This window comes from Canis lupus, chromosome 13 (assembly GCF_048164855.1).
Source record: "Canis lupus baileyi chromosome 13, mCanLup2.hap1, whole genome shotgun sequence".
Lineage (NCBI taxonomy): Eukaryota > Metazoa > Chordata > Mammalia > Carnivora > Canidae > Canis > Canis lupus.
The window spans coordinates 5,954,594-5,970,127 of NC_132850.1; the positions used below are offsets into that span (position 1 = coordinate 5,954,594).

At 53.9% G+C, this 15,534-nt stretch overlaps 1 protein-coding gene across 1 annotated transcript in view; it reads left to right on the forward strand.

The window, feature by feature from the left end:
* Window positions 1–5,842: 5,842 nt before the first annotated feature.
* INPP5B (inositol polyphosphate-5-phosphatase B) overlaps window positions 5,843–15,534 on the forward strand; it is a 50,896-nt gene continuing 41,204 nt past the window's right edge. Inside the window, 6 exon segments of the mRNA XM_072771880.1 lie at window positions 5,843–5,970; window positions 6,540–6,670; window positions 7,047–7,141; window positions 8,962–9,059; window positions 9,174–9,203; window positions 10,456–10,566. Of these exon segments, the coding sequence (XP_072627981.1) occupies window positions 6,614–6,670; window positions 7,047–7,141; window positions 8,962–9,059; window positions 9,174–9,203; window positions 10,456–10,566 (391 nt within the window). The 5' untranslated portion in view covers window positions 5,843–5,970; window positions 6,540–6,613.

Below are 15,534 nucleotides of genomic sequence, written 5' to 3' on the forward strand. Positions count from 1 at the left end.
AACAGTGAGCGAATAATTTTTTTTTTAATAAAAAATAATTGTTTTTATTCCTACTCCACACACACAAAAAAAAACACTAAAAACCACTAAATATATATGTTTATATATTTAGTTTATATAATTTCCTTCTAGAGATATACGCACATTACTGTTGATACTTATATTTTCACATATGTATGTGTATCGATGGACATTGTACATTTATTTAATTACCTCATTTGTTTACGAATTTATTTATGAACATTTAACATGAGATGTACTCCAGTGAGCGGATAATTCAATCTAACTGAGCAACTAGAAACATTGAGTACCAAAAACTGGCCCAGAGTGCAAGGAGACCCTGCCACTTGGGAGGAGAGTTGAACAAAGCCTTGGAAGTGGGAAACGTGGGGAGGGCGTGTCCCTCCAGCCTTCCTGTTGGAGCAGTAGCAGCATTGGGGCTCCGAAGGGATGTACCTGCTGCGTTCCAACTGTCCCATCCCCCAGCGTCCCCTCTTTAGTAGGAGCGGGTACCTGGATTCCAGGCTCAGCCCAACAATGTGTATTTTACTGAGTGGAGGGGAGGTGGGACCGGGTTCTCAGGTTTTGAGGAGTCGTGCACCACAGCAGCCTTGGAGGAACCCTGGGGCTTCCCTGTCATAGCGAAGGATTCTTTTCTTCTGTTATATTCATCCAAATAGGTATTTTTTGGTGCCCTCCATGTCCCAGCTAAGTTCATAAACCTTGAGGATTGGGTGTAGAGGAGATGGTGAGTGGGAGCAGAACCAGAGGTACGGAGGCTCAGTAACAACCCAGATGGGGAGAAACCCCTATGGCCAACCCCACCGGTGAGGGGCCATCGGCGGCGGTAGGGGCAGACTGGTGACCGGTTCCCCCAGAGGGGACTCCTTGAGATCTTGGCTTACAGCAGTAGTCCTCAGTCTTCCCAGGATCCTAAATTCCTTTGGAAATAAAAAGATAAAAATTGTGGACTTTGTCCTCAGGAAAATACCTGTGCATAGATGTATCTGCACCCCATTTTAAGGGTTCGTGAATGCCCAGAAGCCCATTCTTGGCTCATGAGTCTTCTAAGAATCTCTCCCTTAGACGTGGAGTCTGAACCTCCACCTCTTGGTGGAGCCCCGGGCACTTCCTGCTGAGAACAGGTGACTCGGCTGCCTCTCCGAGGAGGAAGGCTACTCATCAGAGAAGGCAGGCCCGGCAGGAAGCTGCCAGGGAGTCACTCCTGGGCTTGGCCTCCAGACTGGTCTTGGGGAACCCAGACGCTGATCCGGGGAGGAAGCTCCCAGAAATGGGGAGTCTCCTCAGTCCCACCTGTAAGAAGAGAGCCCATTGATTTGTGTCCAGCCCCAACTGGCCAACCCTTTCTAACTCTTTCCTTCTGTTCCCCTCCCTGGGGTCAACTTGAGCTAGAAGGCTTCGCGTAGAAGGTACCCTCGATGGAACCAGTGTGTTGGGGGAGTGAGGAGCAGATGGGGGATTTTTCTCCTCCCTCCGCATCATTTATCTTCTCCTTGGGACAGTGGCTACCCCTCATTGTTCAGGTCCTGCCAGCAGACTCACCTCCGAGTTCTCAAGGTGGGAATGCACCTGTAGCCTCTCCCCGTGCACCACCCTTTGTCCTGCCAGCCAGCCAGAGTTCTCCCAATCCAGGTGGGTTCTAGAAGGACCCAGGCCCCCTCCCTCCTGTCACTCCTGAGAGGCCCCTCTACCTGCCAGGTGTGTGACCTACACAAACAGGCACATCCCAGGGGGACCTTAGGATGGAGGTCCTTCAATCTGCCCACGCTGCCACTGGCTTTAATCTCTCCCTCTGGCTACAGTCCCAACGTCCTTTGGCCCTGCAGGAGCAATGTCAGCAGGAATTCCCCAAGCTGACCTACTGATTCCGGGGGCTGCCTCCCGACACATGCTCACATGCACACTCTCCATGGCTTCAGGTGTGCAGGTGGTCTACAGCTGGGAGAGGGGGGGCACGGGACTATTGGGATTATTCTCTCCAGCCATGGAGAGGCTCACACACTAAAGGAGATGGGCAAGGAGCCGGAAGTAATGCAGATTAGGAGGTAACCAGCCAAGTTTTCTGATTCTGCTGACCGTCTGGCCCCCCCACACTCCTGAGCTGCCCCTCCGGCCTCATCTACCCAAACCAGGGAGGAGGAAAAGAGGCTTAGGTGGGGAGGCCCTTCTTTTCTCTCGGCCACAGATGTCTGCAGAGCCTCTAGGCCCTTCTCTTGACCTACTTACCCTTGGAAACAGGTCCCCTTGGAGAGGTGCTGATGGGTGTTGGAGGGGAGGGAGCCACAGAAGGGCTGAAACACCTGGTGGTAAGGAGAGGTGGAGGTAGGGGCGCCTGGCTGGCTCAGTACCTAGAGCATGTGGCTCTCGATCTCAAGGTCCTGAGTTCAAGCCCCAAGTCGGGAGTAGAGATTATTTACAAAAGGAAAATGAAATTAGAAGGGGTGAAGGTAGAGACAGAAGTGGCCCCTACTGCCCTCCGCTGGGTCCTTCCCTCCCTAGCCCCTGCAGCACCTCGACAGAAGACCTCCGTGGCCTGGCCAGTGGTAGCCACTGGGCTGCTCTGCTCCGAGGTCCCTGTCCGCTCAGCCCAGGGACGCCAGCCCCTCCTGGACCCTGCCACCACCCCTAACTCCTGACACTTGCTGGACCCTGGGACCACCCCGTCTTTTCCCTGACCTCATGACCTCTTTCACCTGACCTTTCCTTGACCCTGGTTGCTCCCAGCAGGGGTCTCCTCCTCTCCTCCTCTCCTGCTGGGGTAGCCCAGAACTTGGTGAGGAGTCCACTGCCCCTGCTCCTGTCCAGGCAAAGAGCACAGGAACGGGGGAGGGGGGCCTCTTGACGCTCCCGCCCTAAGGGAATGGAGCCACCCCGTCCAAACCTGCCCCCCAGATACGCCCCAGCTTCTCCTGCTAAGGGGAGATGTGCTCCCGGGAGGCAGAGCACCGGGAGCCCCTCCGCCAGGTGAGGTGCAGGTGGGAGAGAGGCTGAGCCAGGGGGAGCCGAGCCAGTTGGGGGGACTGGGAGCCTGGGCTTGGCCCACCGTTAGGACAGCAGAAAGGCAAGCCCCCCCAGCCCTTGCCTGGGCCCGACAGCCAGCCCGGCCCCCTCCTGCCCACGCATGGGCCCCTCCTCCGGGGAGCTCCGACTCCCACCCCACCGCTCCAGGCCCTGAGCCTTGCTCACCCACTGACCACCAACTCTGAACCCTACTCTTGGTTTTTTGGTTCCTCACCACCCCCATCCCACCCCACTCCCCCTGCAGCACTCCCCTGGGCAGCCCTGTTGTGTTCCCAGGCCTAGGCCCCAACCATCCCAGAGGACAAGCTGCTTCCCACTACCCTCCTGGTGACCGCCACCCTGCCAGCCCTCAGGAGAAACACGTCTCCTTCATATGCGCGGGCTCTGGGAGGCAGACACGAACCGAGTGCACGCAGGGGCTAGGGTAGGGCCACCGGGACCCACACAGGAGGCCCCAGGCTCACTCCTGGCCAGCATTCACTCCCTGTTCAGTCGTTCAGTCTGAACACAGTCCCCCCCACCCTCAGCCTTCCCCCCACTTTCTCTTGCAGGGGAAAATCTGTGTCATCTTCTCCTGCCGACGTGGTGACTGCTTCGAAGGGCAGAAAGCTGTGACCATGCGCCCTGAGGGCTTGGGCTTGGGCGAGGTGAGCCCTTGGAGTGCTCTGAAGACTGAGATGCTGTCCTTCCTCGAAGTGCCCGCCGTTCTCCTCCTGCCTGCCTGCCCGTACAAAGCAGGTCAGCGGCCAAATCTGGCTGGAGCTAGGCCTGCTGGGAGCCAGGCTGCCTGGGGCCAGCATGCTTGACCCTCTCAGCTCTGCACTAGACCAAACCCAGGGCAACAGCTGGGATTTTCCAAGTCTCCATGACATGCTTCCTTGTTTCTGGTCCCCCTGTGTGTTCTCTGGGGACTGGCCAGCTGACCTCATGGGGAGGGAGCTGGGGGTCCAGGGAGGTTTAGCTCAGCCCATGGCCCACTTAACACTTTCTGCCTCGGTGAGTGAGGGGTAGAGACAAGCAGAGTATGAATGTTCCCATCTCTTCCTGCAGCTGAACTGGCCCAGCTCAGGCTATCCTGCGGGCTGCAGCCAGGCCTGCATGGGAGGGACCCCCAGGTGTCACCATCAGGGGCGCTGCCAAGCCTCAGCCTCAGGCAACTGCCTCCAGCTGGATGGGAATTTTCATTAGGAGCCCCCTGCGCTGGGCTATGGCCGGAGCCACTCTGCCCAGCTCCCTTCCCACTCTCCTAGCTGGGCCCAGTAGAACCCAGAGCTGGGGAACAGCAGCTAAGAAGACCCTGTAGGCCCTGCAAGCCCCCAGTCCCCACCCCAGCTCTGATTCCTGCAGCTGCATCTTTAGTGAAAGGCATTTACCAAGTCCACAGCCCAGCTTCCAGGATCCTCACTTCTCCCTCCTGGGCCTGAGCTTGGTGTGCTCCAAGGGGGCAGGGCCTCAGCCCCAATCCCAAGGAGAGGCTGGGGTTCGCCTGGAAAAACAGAACCTCCCTCCTGACCCCCATCAAATGGGAGGACTCCAAAGTCTGTCCCCGTCTACTTCTCCCACACCTTCCTCCCCAGGCTTTGTCATTAAAAGTGGGGCTGGAATTGGGGTTCCCCTGCTTTCCTAGGGACCCTACCATCCTTTATCTCTTCCCACATAACTCTGAAACCAAACTCAAATAAACTTGAGCTCCCTTTGAGCTGCAGATTTCTGGAAGATGGGGAAGAAGGTGCCACCTGTTTCTGGAAGGTGTTCACTCATGTAGAGCTGGACTGGCCCTTGGGGCAGCAACTCCCAGCTTAGTGTAACAGAAGGTGGCACGGGTTTGAGGTCACAGTGGCCACTCCTTCCCCAGCCCTGACACTTTAGTTTGGGTCAAAGCTTGAGAGAAGGTGTATTCATGAAGTCAATTCATTACTTCGCTAATTCAGTAAACACATCCTGAGGGTCGCCTGTGCCAGACGCTGTGCTGGGCCATGTGGAAGAGACACAGCGCTGTCCTCAGGGAGCTTACAGCTCACAGCGACGTAGCCCGTAGGGCAAGAGATGGGTCCTGGACTCCCAGATCCCAGTGGGCCCCTCTTGTCCATCTGGACCCAACTCCTTATCTTAGATGCAGAAATGGAGGCCCCAAAGGAGAAAGTGCACATGCCTGGGTAAATCAGAGGAGGGGGCTTGAAAGCCAAGGGCCCCGCCCCCCCGCCCTCCCAGAGGAGCGAGCAGGACAGGTGCCCCCATCAGGTGCATGTCCTGTGCACACACACGTCACACACACCCGGGGAAGGCAGGAAGGGCGGCGGGTGTGTGGCAAGGGGTCAGTGCTCGGAAGCTGGAGCAGCTGAGTCCCGTTTTGCCACCCGCTAGCTGCAGGGCCTCGGCCTGGTTTTAACCTCTCCGATCCTCAGTTTCTCCACCTGGGAAACCCAGGCGGTGGTTCTTCAAGGTGCTGTTCTCCCTTAAGGTAGTCCTGTGGGGGAGGAAGGGCTCCAGGGGAGGCCAGAGTGGGCCAGCGGGGACCGGAGGTGTTGAGGATGGGATGGAGGAGAAAACGAAAATGCATTCTTTTTCCCCTTAAGGCAGACGTGGCCGTCCACCTTGGGGCGCCGGGCGGGGCGTCCTGGCCCCAGGACTGGGGAGCCGGGGTGGAGGATGGAGCAGTCCTGAAACCCTTCCCGGAACTGAGAGCCCAGGGTCGCCCAGGACCTAAGGAGTTAATGGGGGTGGGGAAGGGCCCCCCCACCCTCCACCAGCGCCCCCTGATTGGTGTGATCGGTGCGGGCATGCTGGGACTTGCAGGCTAGCTGGCCAGCCTGTGGTGCAGGGGCTGCTGGGAAATGTAGTCCCCAGCCGGCCAGGGCGAGGGTGTCCCGTACCCTACCCAGCGGTGACAGCTCAGGAGGTCGGCGGCGGCGGCAGGGGCTGCAGCAGGTGCGCAGCCGGGAAGCCAGGGTGGGGCTGGGGGGAGGGGAGAGGGCGGGCGGAGGGCTGGGAGCCTTGTCCTGCTGCTGTCAAGAGCGGGCACCCCCGGCCCGTGGCTGATGCAACGAGGCCTGCTGGGCGGCGGGGGCCAAGGAGCAATGGGGTGTTGTCTCCTGTCTCCTAGGAAAGAGGAACAGAACTGGGGTCCTTGTGTGGGATGAGACACTTCCCTCCCTGAGAACAGGATGTCTCCCCCCAGACCTGTGCAGACAGAGCACTGACACCTCCCAGAGAGGAGCCAGCAGCACTGCTACTGCTCCCCACCAAGGGAGGCAGAGCCCTATCCCAGGGAAAGCGGGACCGTGTCTGCTTCTCCAGGAGGGGGGCCCCTACATGGACGGGACCCCACTCAGAAAGCGCCCGATGCTCTTCCAAAGGGTGGTACGGTACATCGTACATCCCTCAAGGGGCAAAGGGACGGCCCCCTCCCTCCCATCTAGGGAGGAGGAAGAGGGCCGGGAGGCCTCCGCAGCCTCTCGGGGTACTAGGGCCCTGCCCCCTGCCCTCCACCCTCTCAGGCAGCTCCTGGCTAACTCATTCACCGACGCGGCTCCTCCCTGCCGTCTCCCCAGGGCGCGTCAGCTTCACCCACATGGACCAGTCGGTGGCGATCCAGGAGACCCTCGCTGAGGGGGAGTACTGCGTCCTCATATCCTTCCAGCCCTGGTGGCTGCCCGGGCCCTGGGAAGGGGAATGGATGCGTCTATGCGTCTCTCTGCTCCCCTCCCTCTCTCGGGGCCCATGGCAGAGAAGGAAATCCGTGTTTACTGGCAGAGAAGGAAATCCGTGTTTACGGGCTCAGTATTGGCTTCTGCCCACTGCTCTAAACACTCCACCGTCCTCCGGATCCCCTGTGAAGCTGGACACTACCATCCCCACTTCGCAGACGAGAGGGAGTCAGAGGGGAGAAGTGACCCGCCCAAGGTCACACGGCGAATGCGGGCGAGCAGCCGACGGGCAGGGAGGTGGGCTGGGCTGGCCTGGCCCCAGGTTTTGTTTTGGTTTTCCTTGACCATACGCAGCAGGCGGTACAAGGTGTGCTGTGTGAGGGAGACAGCAGGCAGAGCCGCCTCCTGGGACTCGTGCGCCACCGCCCCCGACACGGTGGCCAGGAACACGCGTGAGTGAGGGCATTGGTCCTTGCCTGTCGGGCCATGGGGTTATTCTTCACTGCACCCTCCAGCTGGGCATCAGCCGCCCCTCTAGGGCAGAGTCTAAGTCTTCTAGATTCAGCATAATAATGATACTTAATATTTTTTGTAAAAGATTGTACTGAGCAGCCCCGGTGGCTCAGTGGTTTAGCACCGCCTTTGGCCCAAGGTGTGATCCTGGAGACCCGGGATCTAGTCCCATATCAGGCTCCCTGCATGGAGCCTGCTTCTCCCTCTGCCTGTGTCTCTCATGAATAAATAAATTTAGAAAAAGATTTTATTTATTCATGAGAGATGCACACAGAGAGAGGCAGAGACCCAAGCAGAGGGAGAAGCAGGCTCCATGCAGGGAGCCCGACGTGGGACTCGATCCCAGGACCCCGGGATCTCGCCCTGGGTCCAAGGCAGACACTCAACCACTGAGCCACCCAGGGATCCCAGATACTTAATATCTTTTGAACATTATATTCTAAGCCCTTCATGTGTATTAGCTCATATAATCCTCAAAATCTGACGAAGAAGCTCCTTACACACCAATGGTTTAATGTCTTTGTTTATTTATTTTTTTAAGATTTTATTTATTCATGAGAGACACACAGAGAGAGAGAGAGAGAGAGAGGCAGAGACACAGGCAGAGGGAGAAGCAGGCTCCACGCAGGGAGCCCAATGCAGGACTCGATCCCGGGACTCCAGGATCAGGCCCTGGGCTGAAGGTGGTGGTACACTGCTGAGCCACTCGGGCTGCCCAATGTCTTTGTCTAGATCTTGAATCAGGTGGCCTGTCTGCCTGGGTTCAAATCCAGGTTTTATTACTTCTGAGCCACATGTTTTTTTGTTTTGTTTTGTTTTGTTTTTAGGGAGAGAGCATGAGAGCGAGCAAGGGGAAGGGGCAGAGGGAGAGAGAGAATCTGAAGCAGGCTCCACGGCATGGAGATCATGACCTAAGACAAAATCAAGAGTCCAATGCTTCACTGACTGAGCCACCCAGGCACCCCCTTAACCACATGATCTTGAACGAGCTGTTTTACTCCTCTGTACTTCAATTTGTCCAGATTCAAGGTTAGAGGGTGTTATTACTTGTAAACGCTGTGAAGGACATAGAAAGTACCCAGTAGGGGTGCCTGCGTGGCCCAGTTGGTTAAGTGTCTCCCTTCGGCTCAGGTCATGATCCCGGGGGCCTGGGACTGAGCCCCACATCGGGCTCCCTCATCAGTGGGGAGTCTGCTTCCCCCTCTCCCTCTGCCGGCCTCTCCCCCTGCTTGTGCTCTCTCTCTATATATATATCAAATAAATGAATAAAATCTTAAAAAAAAAAGTACCCGATAAATGTTGTTAGTAATGCCTACGTATTACACCGAAGCAGAGTGAGGATGAAAACCACTTGTCCAAGTTCTCAGAGACAGAAATTGGGCCTCATGATCTCGGAGCTGGGAGGGAGGGTCATTAGACATTTTCTAATCTACCACCCTCACTTCACAGATAGCAAAACTGTGGTCAGAGAGGGAAGGGAGTGGCTGAGGTTGTGCTGCTGCTGTCACACACAAGGGATTGATCATGCACATGTTTCAGTAGCAAAGCAGGCGCACCCCAAAATGGGACAAGTTCAGCTTCCATGACCCATCTGTAGACTTGCAGTCTCTGATGGGCACCATGGACAGAGAGGGCATGACGATTGTGCATAGCCAGGTACCACCAGAAGGACCCTAGGGGCCAAGGATGGAACATGAGCACCCAAGGCCTCCACGACGGGCCAGGGGGCCCCGTCTTCACTGCTGCTTCCTGCCCTTAGTCTCTTCCTGTACACGCACCGGAGGATGGCCATTACGGGGGACGATGTCTCTTTGGACCAGATAGTGCCTGTCTCGCGGGATTTTACGCTGGAAGAAGGTGCCACGGGGCTGGGTGGTATGAGTCCCTCTCCTCTGGGTCCCCAGGGCATGTTGCCTTTGCAGGGGCTAGGGTGCTCAATGGCTAATGGCCTTTTCATTTCCCTCCCCACAGTGTCCCCAGACGGTGAACTGTACATTCTTGGTGAGTGGTCCTTTCAGCGCCAGTCCCAGTTGGGGCAGGGGGTTAGGGACCCGCAGACAGAAGAATGGTGTGAAGTAGGAGCGCTCTCCTACTTCACACCATTTGGTGTGGCAGGAACGATGATACTACGGGACCAGGCCCGCCAACCTCTCTGGCCCCGGTTCCATCATTCTCCTTGCTGTGCTTAGAATCCTCTGGATTGCTTCCCTCACCTCAAACATGACATGTTCCCACCACCAAACCCCTGCACGTGCTGTTCCCTCTTCCTGAAAGCCCCCACACCTCTTTTCCCTGAGCCAACCCATCCTTCAGAGCTTCGGTTCACACTTTACTTCTTCCAGGAAGCTTTTGTTCAACTCCCTGCAATTGTCTGAGCCTCTCACTGATCCACGTTCCTTTTTCTCATCCTCGCCAGGTCTCTGTCACTCACGTCGATTTAATGATTTGTGGTGATCTATTTAATGCTTGTCTTCTCTGCTAGACTGTAGTAGTAGTAGTAGTAGTAGTAGTAGTAGTAGTAACAACAGAAATGAATATTTAATCACTGTACGAAGAGCTTTACATACATCATTGGCTGCTTTGGGCCCAGCTCGGTGAGGTGATCACTGTTCTCATCCCTATTTTATGGTCGAGGCAACTGAGGCCCAGAGAAATTAAGTTAACTTAGGAAGCAGCAGAACCAGGCTTCGAACCCAGAATCCGGTCTCTGGAACTCAGGCTCTTGATCCCTGTGCCAGATTGCCCCTACTTCACCCACCAGCTCAGCACATCTGTGGGTGTTCACTGTGAGCCTGCAGGATGCTGAGGTTGTGCTACGTGAGCAGCACCATCCACCGTGTGGCTCCCCGGGGACAGGCTGTGCCCCTTGTCTTTGCCCCATGGTATTCCGGGGCCCCAGCTCGTGCCCGGCCCCATCGGGGAGATGGATGGACAGACATCTCCTCTTGTCTGCCTCCATGTGATTTCCTTCCACTCGGGGAGAGACACTGCAGGTCAGAGAACCCCTCTTCCAGCCCATCTGTCTAGCACTCCCGTGGCGAGCCTTCCTGACTAGTAGAGCCCTGGGCCGCCTCCTCCGTGGAGCCAGGACGATGGGAATTTGGAGCTCCCGGTGCAGAGATTTCCTTACAGCCCAGGAGCTGCCTTTGGTGAAACTGCGAAAAGGCCCAGGGAGCTTTGGGATCTTGGGCTGCTGACTGTCCATTCTGGGGTTCTGGAGGCCAGGGGCTCAATTCCCACCTCCTCTGTGCAGGCTCGGATGTGACCGTCCAACTGGACACAGCGGAGCTCAGCCTCGTATTGCAGCTTCCCTTCGGTTCACACACCAGGATGTTCCTCCATGAAGTTGCCAGGGCCTGTCCAGGTGGGTGAGACCCCAGGCTCTGTGGGGTGGGGTGGGGGCGTTGGCTGGGCACTGACCTACTGCTGACTTTCCACCCTTTGGCCTCACGCTCCCGGTTTCTGTGCCCTCTCTCAGCAGCTGGCTTGAGGCCACAGTGCCCTCAGGCCACGAGCCAATCATGTATTTGCATTTGTGGGTTCCCTTTTCCAGACTGGAGTTTTAAGTCCCCGCAGAGCCCTCTTTGTCCTCCTGGTTACTGGGCCGGGCTGCACAGGGCAGGACGCTGTGTTTCTGCTGCAGAATGTTTTACAAGTGAGCAGGGTCAGCAGCTTCTAGAGGCCCACCTTCCCTCTCTCTGGCAACCACAGCTGGAACCAGGAGAAGCCTGGCACATGGGCTCTCCTGCCCTTGAACCCTGCTCTGTCTCCCACTGCAGCCGAGGAAAGAGTCTAGCTTTGGCTTAGCCATGAGAGGTTCAGGGCTTCCAGGGCAGAATTTGTTTAGATCAGGATTTCAGCCAGGCAGGTAAGCGAGAGTTTGCATAGAACAGAGGATTAGCCACAGGACATGCAAATCCGAGCCACCAGGTGCGGGGCTTTTAGGTGTTTACCCAACACTATTAGTTAAATCTTTTCCAACCAATCTCTTGTCTCCATGGGAATGGGGTGGGATGTGAGGGCGCTCCCCTTCCATCATGGTCTCACCATAGAGACTGAACGTCCAGGGGCTCTAACTTAGTTTACCCAGTGTGCCAGGAAGGAGACTGGCTTTGGGTGCAACCTGGGGAAGGAAGTAGAAACAAGATTACAGAGACTTGAATGCCTGGTTAAGGTGCACAAAGTTTACTCTACATGCAGGGGGATATTTGTCTCCAAAGCTTCAATGAATAAGGATAACTCATTTTATGATTATTAGTAGTAGATGTAGGAAGGGTAGTAAGAGTAACCAGCAAAGAGCATGGACCTTGAAGCTACATAGCTCCTTGCCTTTGAACCCTATCTTGGCCCATCCCTAGCTCTGTGTGACTTGGGCCAAACCCCTTACCTCGCTGATTCTTGGTTTGTAGGCTTGTGTATGTAAAGAATATGTTCCTAGTGGAGTTGTGAGAATTAAATGGGATAACATGTGTGAGAACGCCCAGCACACAGTAGGAGCTCAGGAACGGTTTCCTCCTTCTGTACAAGAGGGTCCATAACTCAGCTAACATTCATCCGAGTGTTCGACCCCGTTCTAGGAACTTTTCACACCTTGTCTCATTTTCCTTACCACAGCCTTACAAGCTAAGGCATTTGTAACATCTCCATTTCCCAGAACATGAGGAACCTGAGGCTCAGAGAGGGTAAGGGTCTTGCCTGAGGTCCCAGCTGGTAAACCACGGAGCCAGGATTAGACAGGGCTGGAGAGTTTCCTCCAGAGCTTGAGCTCTTGTGGGTTTTGTTTGCTTCTCTGTTTTACATTATTTATTTATTTGAGAGAGAGAGAGATGCAGAGAGAATACAAGCCAGGGGTACAGGGAGGGGAGGGCCAGAGGGAGAGGGATGAGCCGACTCCCTGATGAGCACGGAGCCTGATGACGGGGCTCGAGCCCACGACCCTGAGGTTGGGACCTGAGCCCAAGTCAGAGGCTTAACCCGCTGAGCCGCCCAGGCCCCTGGAGCTCTTGTGTTTTAGAATATTCTACAAGGGCTTCCCAAGCTCATGCCACCCTATCCCATAGAGAGGGCTCAGCAAATTAAGACTTCATGGAGGAGGTGATATGTAAGCGGAGAGCTGAAAGATGAATGAGGTTTTTTCCGGGCAGGCAACAAGGGGGAAAAGGCTGTTGGAGGGAAGAGCAGGTTGTCGGGTGGGATTGAACATGGGGTAGGAGGGTATGGAGAGAGCTGAGCCAGAGAGGCCAGCAGACAGCTCAGGAAGGGTTTTAAACAACCAACCAAGACCTTGGACTTTGCCCTACAGCTTGTGGGGAGCTGTAGGAGTTTTAAACAGAGGAATGACAAGGTAGGATTTGCATGTAGGAAAAGTTCCTCTGGCAACTGGTGCCAAAGGGGAGAGGCTAGAGGGAGGAAGTCAACGGAAGTGTATTGCAAGGGTTCAGGCCTAAAAACAGGCTTGGATGGGCGCCTGTTGGCTCAGTCAGTTAAGCGTCTGACCCTAGGTTTTGGCTCAGGTCATGGTCTCAGGGTCATAGGATCGAGCCCCAGGTCAGGCTCCATGCTCAGTTCAGAGTCTGGGTGGCTCAGGAGGTTAATTGTCAGCCTTCAGCTCAGATCATGATCTTGGGCTCCTTGATCGAGCCTTGTGTCAGGCCCCCTGCTTGGTGGAGGGTTTGCTTCTCCCTCCTCTGCCCCTCCCCCTGTTCTTGCTCTCTCTCTCTCTGATAAATAAATAAAATCTTAAAAAGAAAAGATTCCCCCTCTTTCTCTGTCCCTCCTCTCCTCTCTAAAATAAATGAATCTTTTTTTAAAGATTTTTTTACTATTATTTATTTATTCATGAAAGACACAGAGAGAGGCAGAGTAAAATAAATGAATCTTTTTTTAAAGATTTTTTTTTACTATTATTTATTTATTCATGAAAGACACACACAGAGAAAGAGAGAGAGGCAGAGACACAGGCAGAGGGAGAAGCAGGCTCCATGCAGGGAGCCCGATGTGGGACTCGACCCCGGGACTCCAGGGTCACACCTTGAACTGAAGGCAGATTCTCAACCACTGAGCCACCCAGACATCCCTAAAATAAAATAAAATAAAATAAAATAAAATAAAAACCTGAGGCTCAGGCTAGGGCCTGGTGGTGGGGATGGGGAGGAGAGAGTATACTGGAGAGATCCAACTGAAGAGAATGAAGGTGCCACAGGGGCAGCGAGCCTGGGTTGTGTCGCAACTTAACCCCAGTGGTTAGAACAGTGCCTGGCACTTAGTAGGTACTTTATGGATATGTGTTGAACGGAAGAACAGAGCTTGGTGCCTGGCTATGAGGATGGAGACAGGGGAGTCAAGGTGAATTCCCTCTTTTAGGCTTAAGTATGTGTCTATTGGTCGTCTTCCCTGCTCTGCCTTCTGGGGCCCACACTTGGGATGACCTGCAGGGACCTGCAGTGAGCAGTTGTCATGATATGGACTTTCTCAGGGAGGGGCCCGGGTAAGAGGGGACTCTCACTGCTGAAGGCTCTTGGTGTCTGTCTACCAGCCCAACCCTTGCACTTTACAGATAAAGGGTCTGGAGTCCAGGATGAGGTGAAAGGTGAAAGGAAATAGGTTTTCTCCACCCAGTCCTTGGTGGATAATGTGCAGCACAAAAGTAATAGTAGAAGTACCTTGGTCAAGAGATCCCAGTTAGAGAAAAGAAGTAGCTAACCTGAAATGAGCACATACTATATCCCAGACATTTTTCTAGACATCTAGACAGTGCACACCAACCATGTTCTCCTGTTCTGTCTTTTGAGCAATACTAAAGAGTAGATACCCTGTTTTATAGATGAGCAAACTGACATAAGGTGAGTAACTTACCCAAGGTCATTCATCAATTGACGTAATATGGAGGTTTGGAACCCCAGGTTCTTTTTTTTTTTTTTTTTTTTTTTTTTAGGATTTATTTATTCATTCATGATAGACATAGAGAGAGAGAGAGAGACAGAGAGAGGCAGAGAGAGAAGCAGTCCCCATGCCGGGAGCCCAATGTGGGACTCGATCCCGGGTCTCCAGGATCAGGCCCTGGGCTGAAGGCAGGCTCCAAACCGCTGAGCCACCCAGGGATCCCCCTGAACCCCAGGTTCTAACTCCTGCCCATGGGGCCCAGAGGCTTCAGTTCAGATCCCAGCTCCGCCACTTCCTAGTTGTAAATGTGAACAATATATTTTATTTCTTTAGGCCTTGGCTTTATCATTTGTACCATGGGGATATGAACCTGCCTTCCTACTCCTTCAAGAGTTTTATGAGGATCAGATGAGGCCCAGAATGGGTTAACAGTATGTTAATGCTGGAAAGAACTTAAAAGCTGTGTTCAGTGAAGCCACACCAGGGCCTGGAACCCAAATTTCTTCATTTAGGATGCCCTTGTGAATCCAGTTCAGTTCGGTCAAGATGGCATAGGAGACCAAAATCATTTGGGGCTCAGACAGACCTGGATTTGAGGGAGAGGCACAACCAATCAAGAATTTCTAGGAAGGAGGGATGCTTGGGTGGCTTAGTGGTTGAGCGTCTGCGTTCAGCTCAGGGAGTGATCCTGGAGTTCCAGGATTGAGTCCCCACATCAGGCCCCTTGCAGGGACCCTGCTTCTCCCTCTGCCTGTGTTTCTGTCTCTCTCCTGAATAAGTCAATAAATCTTAAAAAAAGAAGAAAGAATTTCTAGGAAGGAGTGGCAATCTGGTTAAGAAGTAACCAGAGGACTTGTGTTGAAGGCATATCTCATAGCAAGCACAGTGCTTTTAGAGTGTGTGTTTATTCGGAGTGGTTTACAAGTTGCTGATGGAGATTATGGGCAATGAAAGCACCCAGCGCACTCCCTAGTACGGACAGCTATCTGAGCTTGCACCCTGCTTCTCACCCTGCTGCCATAGGATGATAGTTCCCTAGCTCTTAAAATTCGTTGTGGGGGATCCCTGGGTGGCTCAGCGGTTTGGTGCCTGCCTTTGGCCCAGGGTGCGATCCTGGAGACCCGGGATCGAGTCCCACATCGGGCTCCTGGCATGGAGCCTGCTTCTCTCTCTGTCTGTCTGTCTCTCTCTGTCTATCATAAATAAAAAAAAAAAAAAAAAAGGATTTAAAAAAAAAAGTTCGTTGTGAGCATTCAGGAGTCAGGCAAATATGAAGTACAGACCTTGGCACATAGTTACCACGGAGGAGTGGCGCGGGTCTGGCTCTTGTTTGCATTTTATTTTATTATTTTATTTTATATTTTATTTATTTTTATTTTATTTTATTTTATTTTATTTTATTTTATTTTATTTTATTTTATTATTTTTAAATATTTTATTATTTGCACAT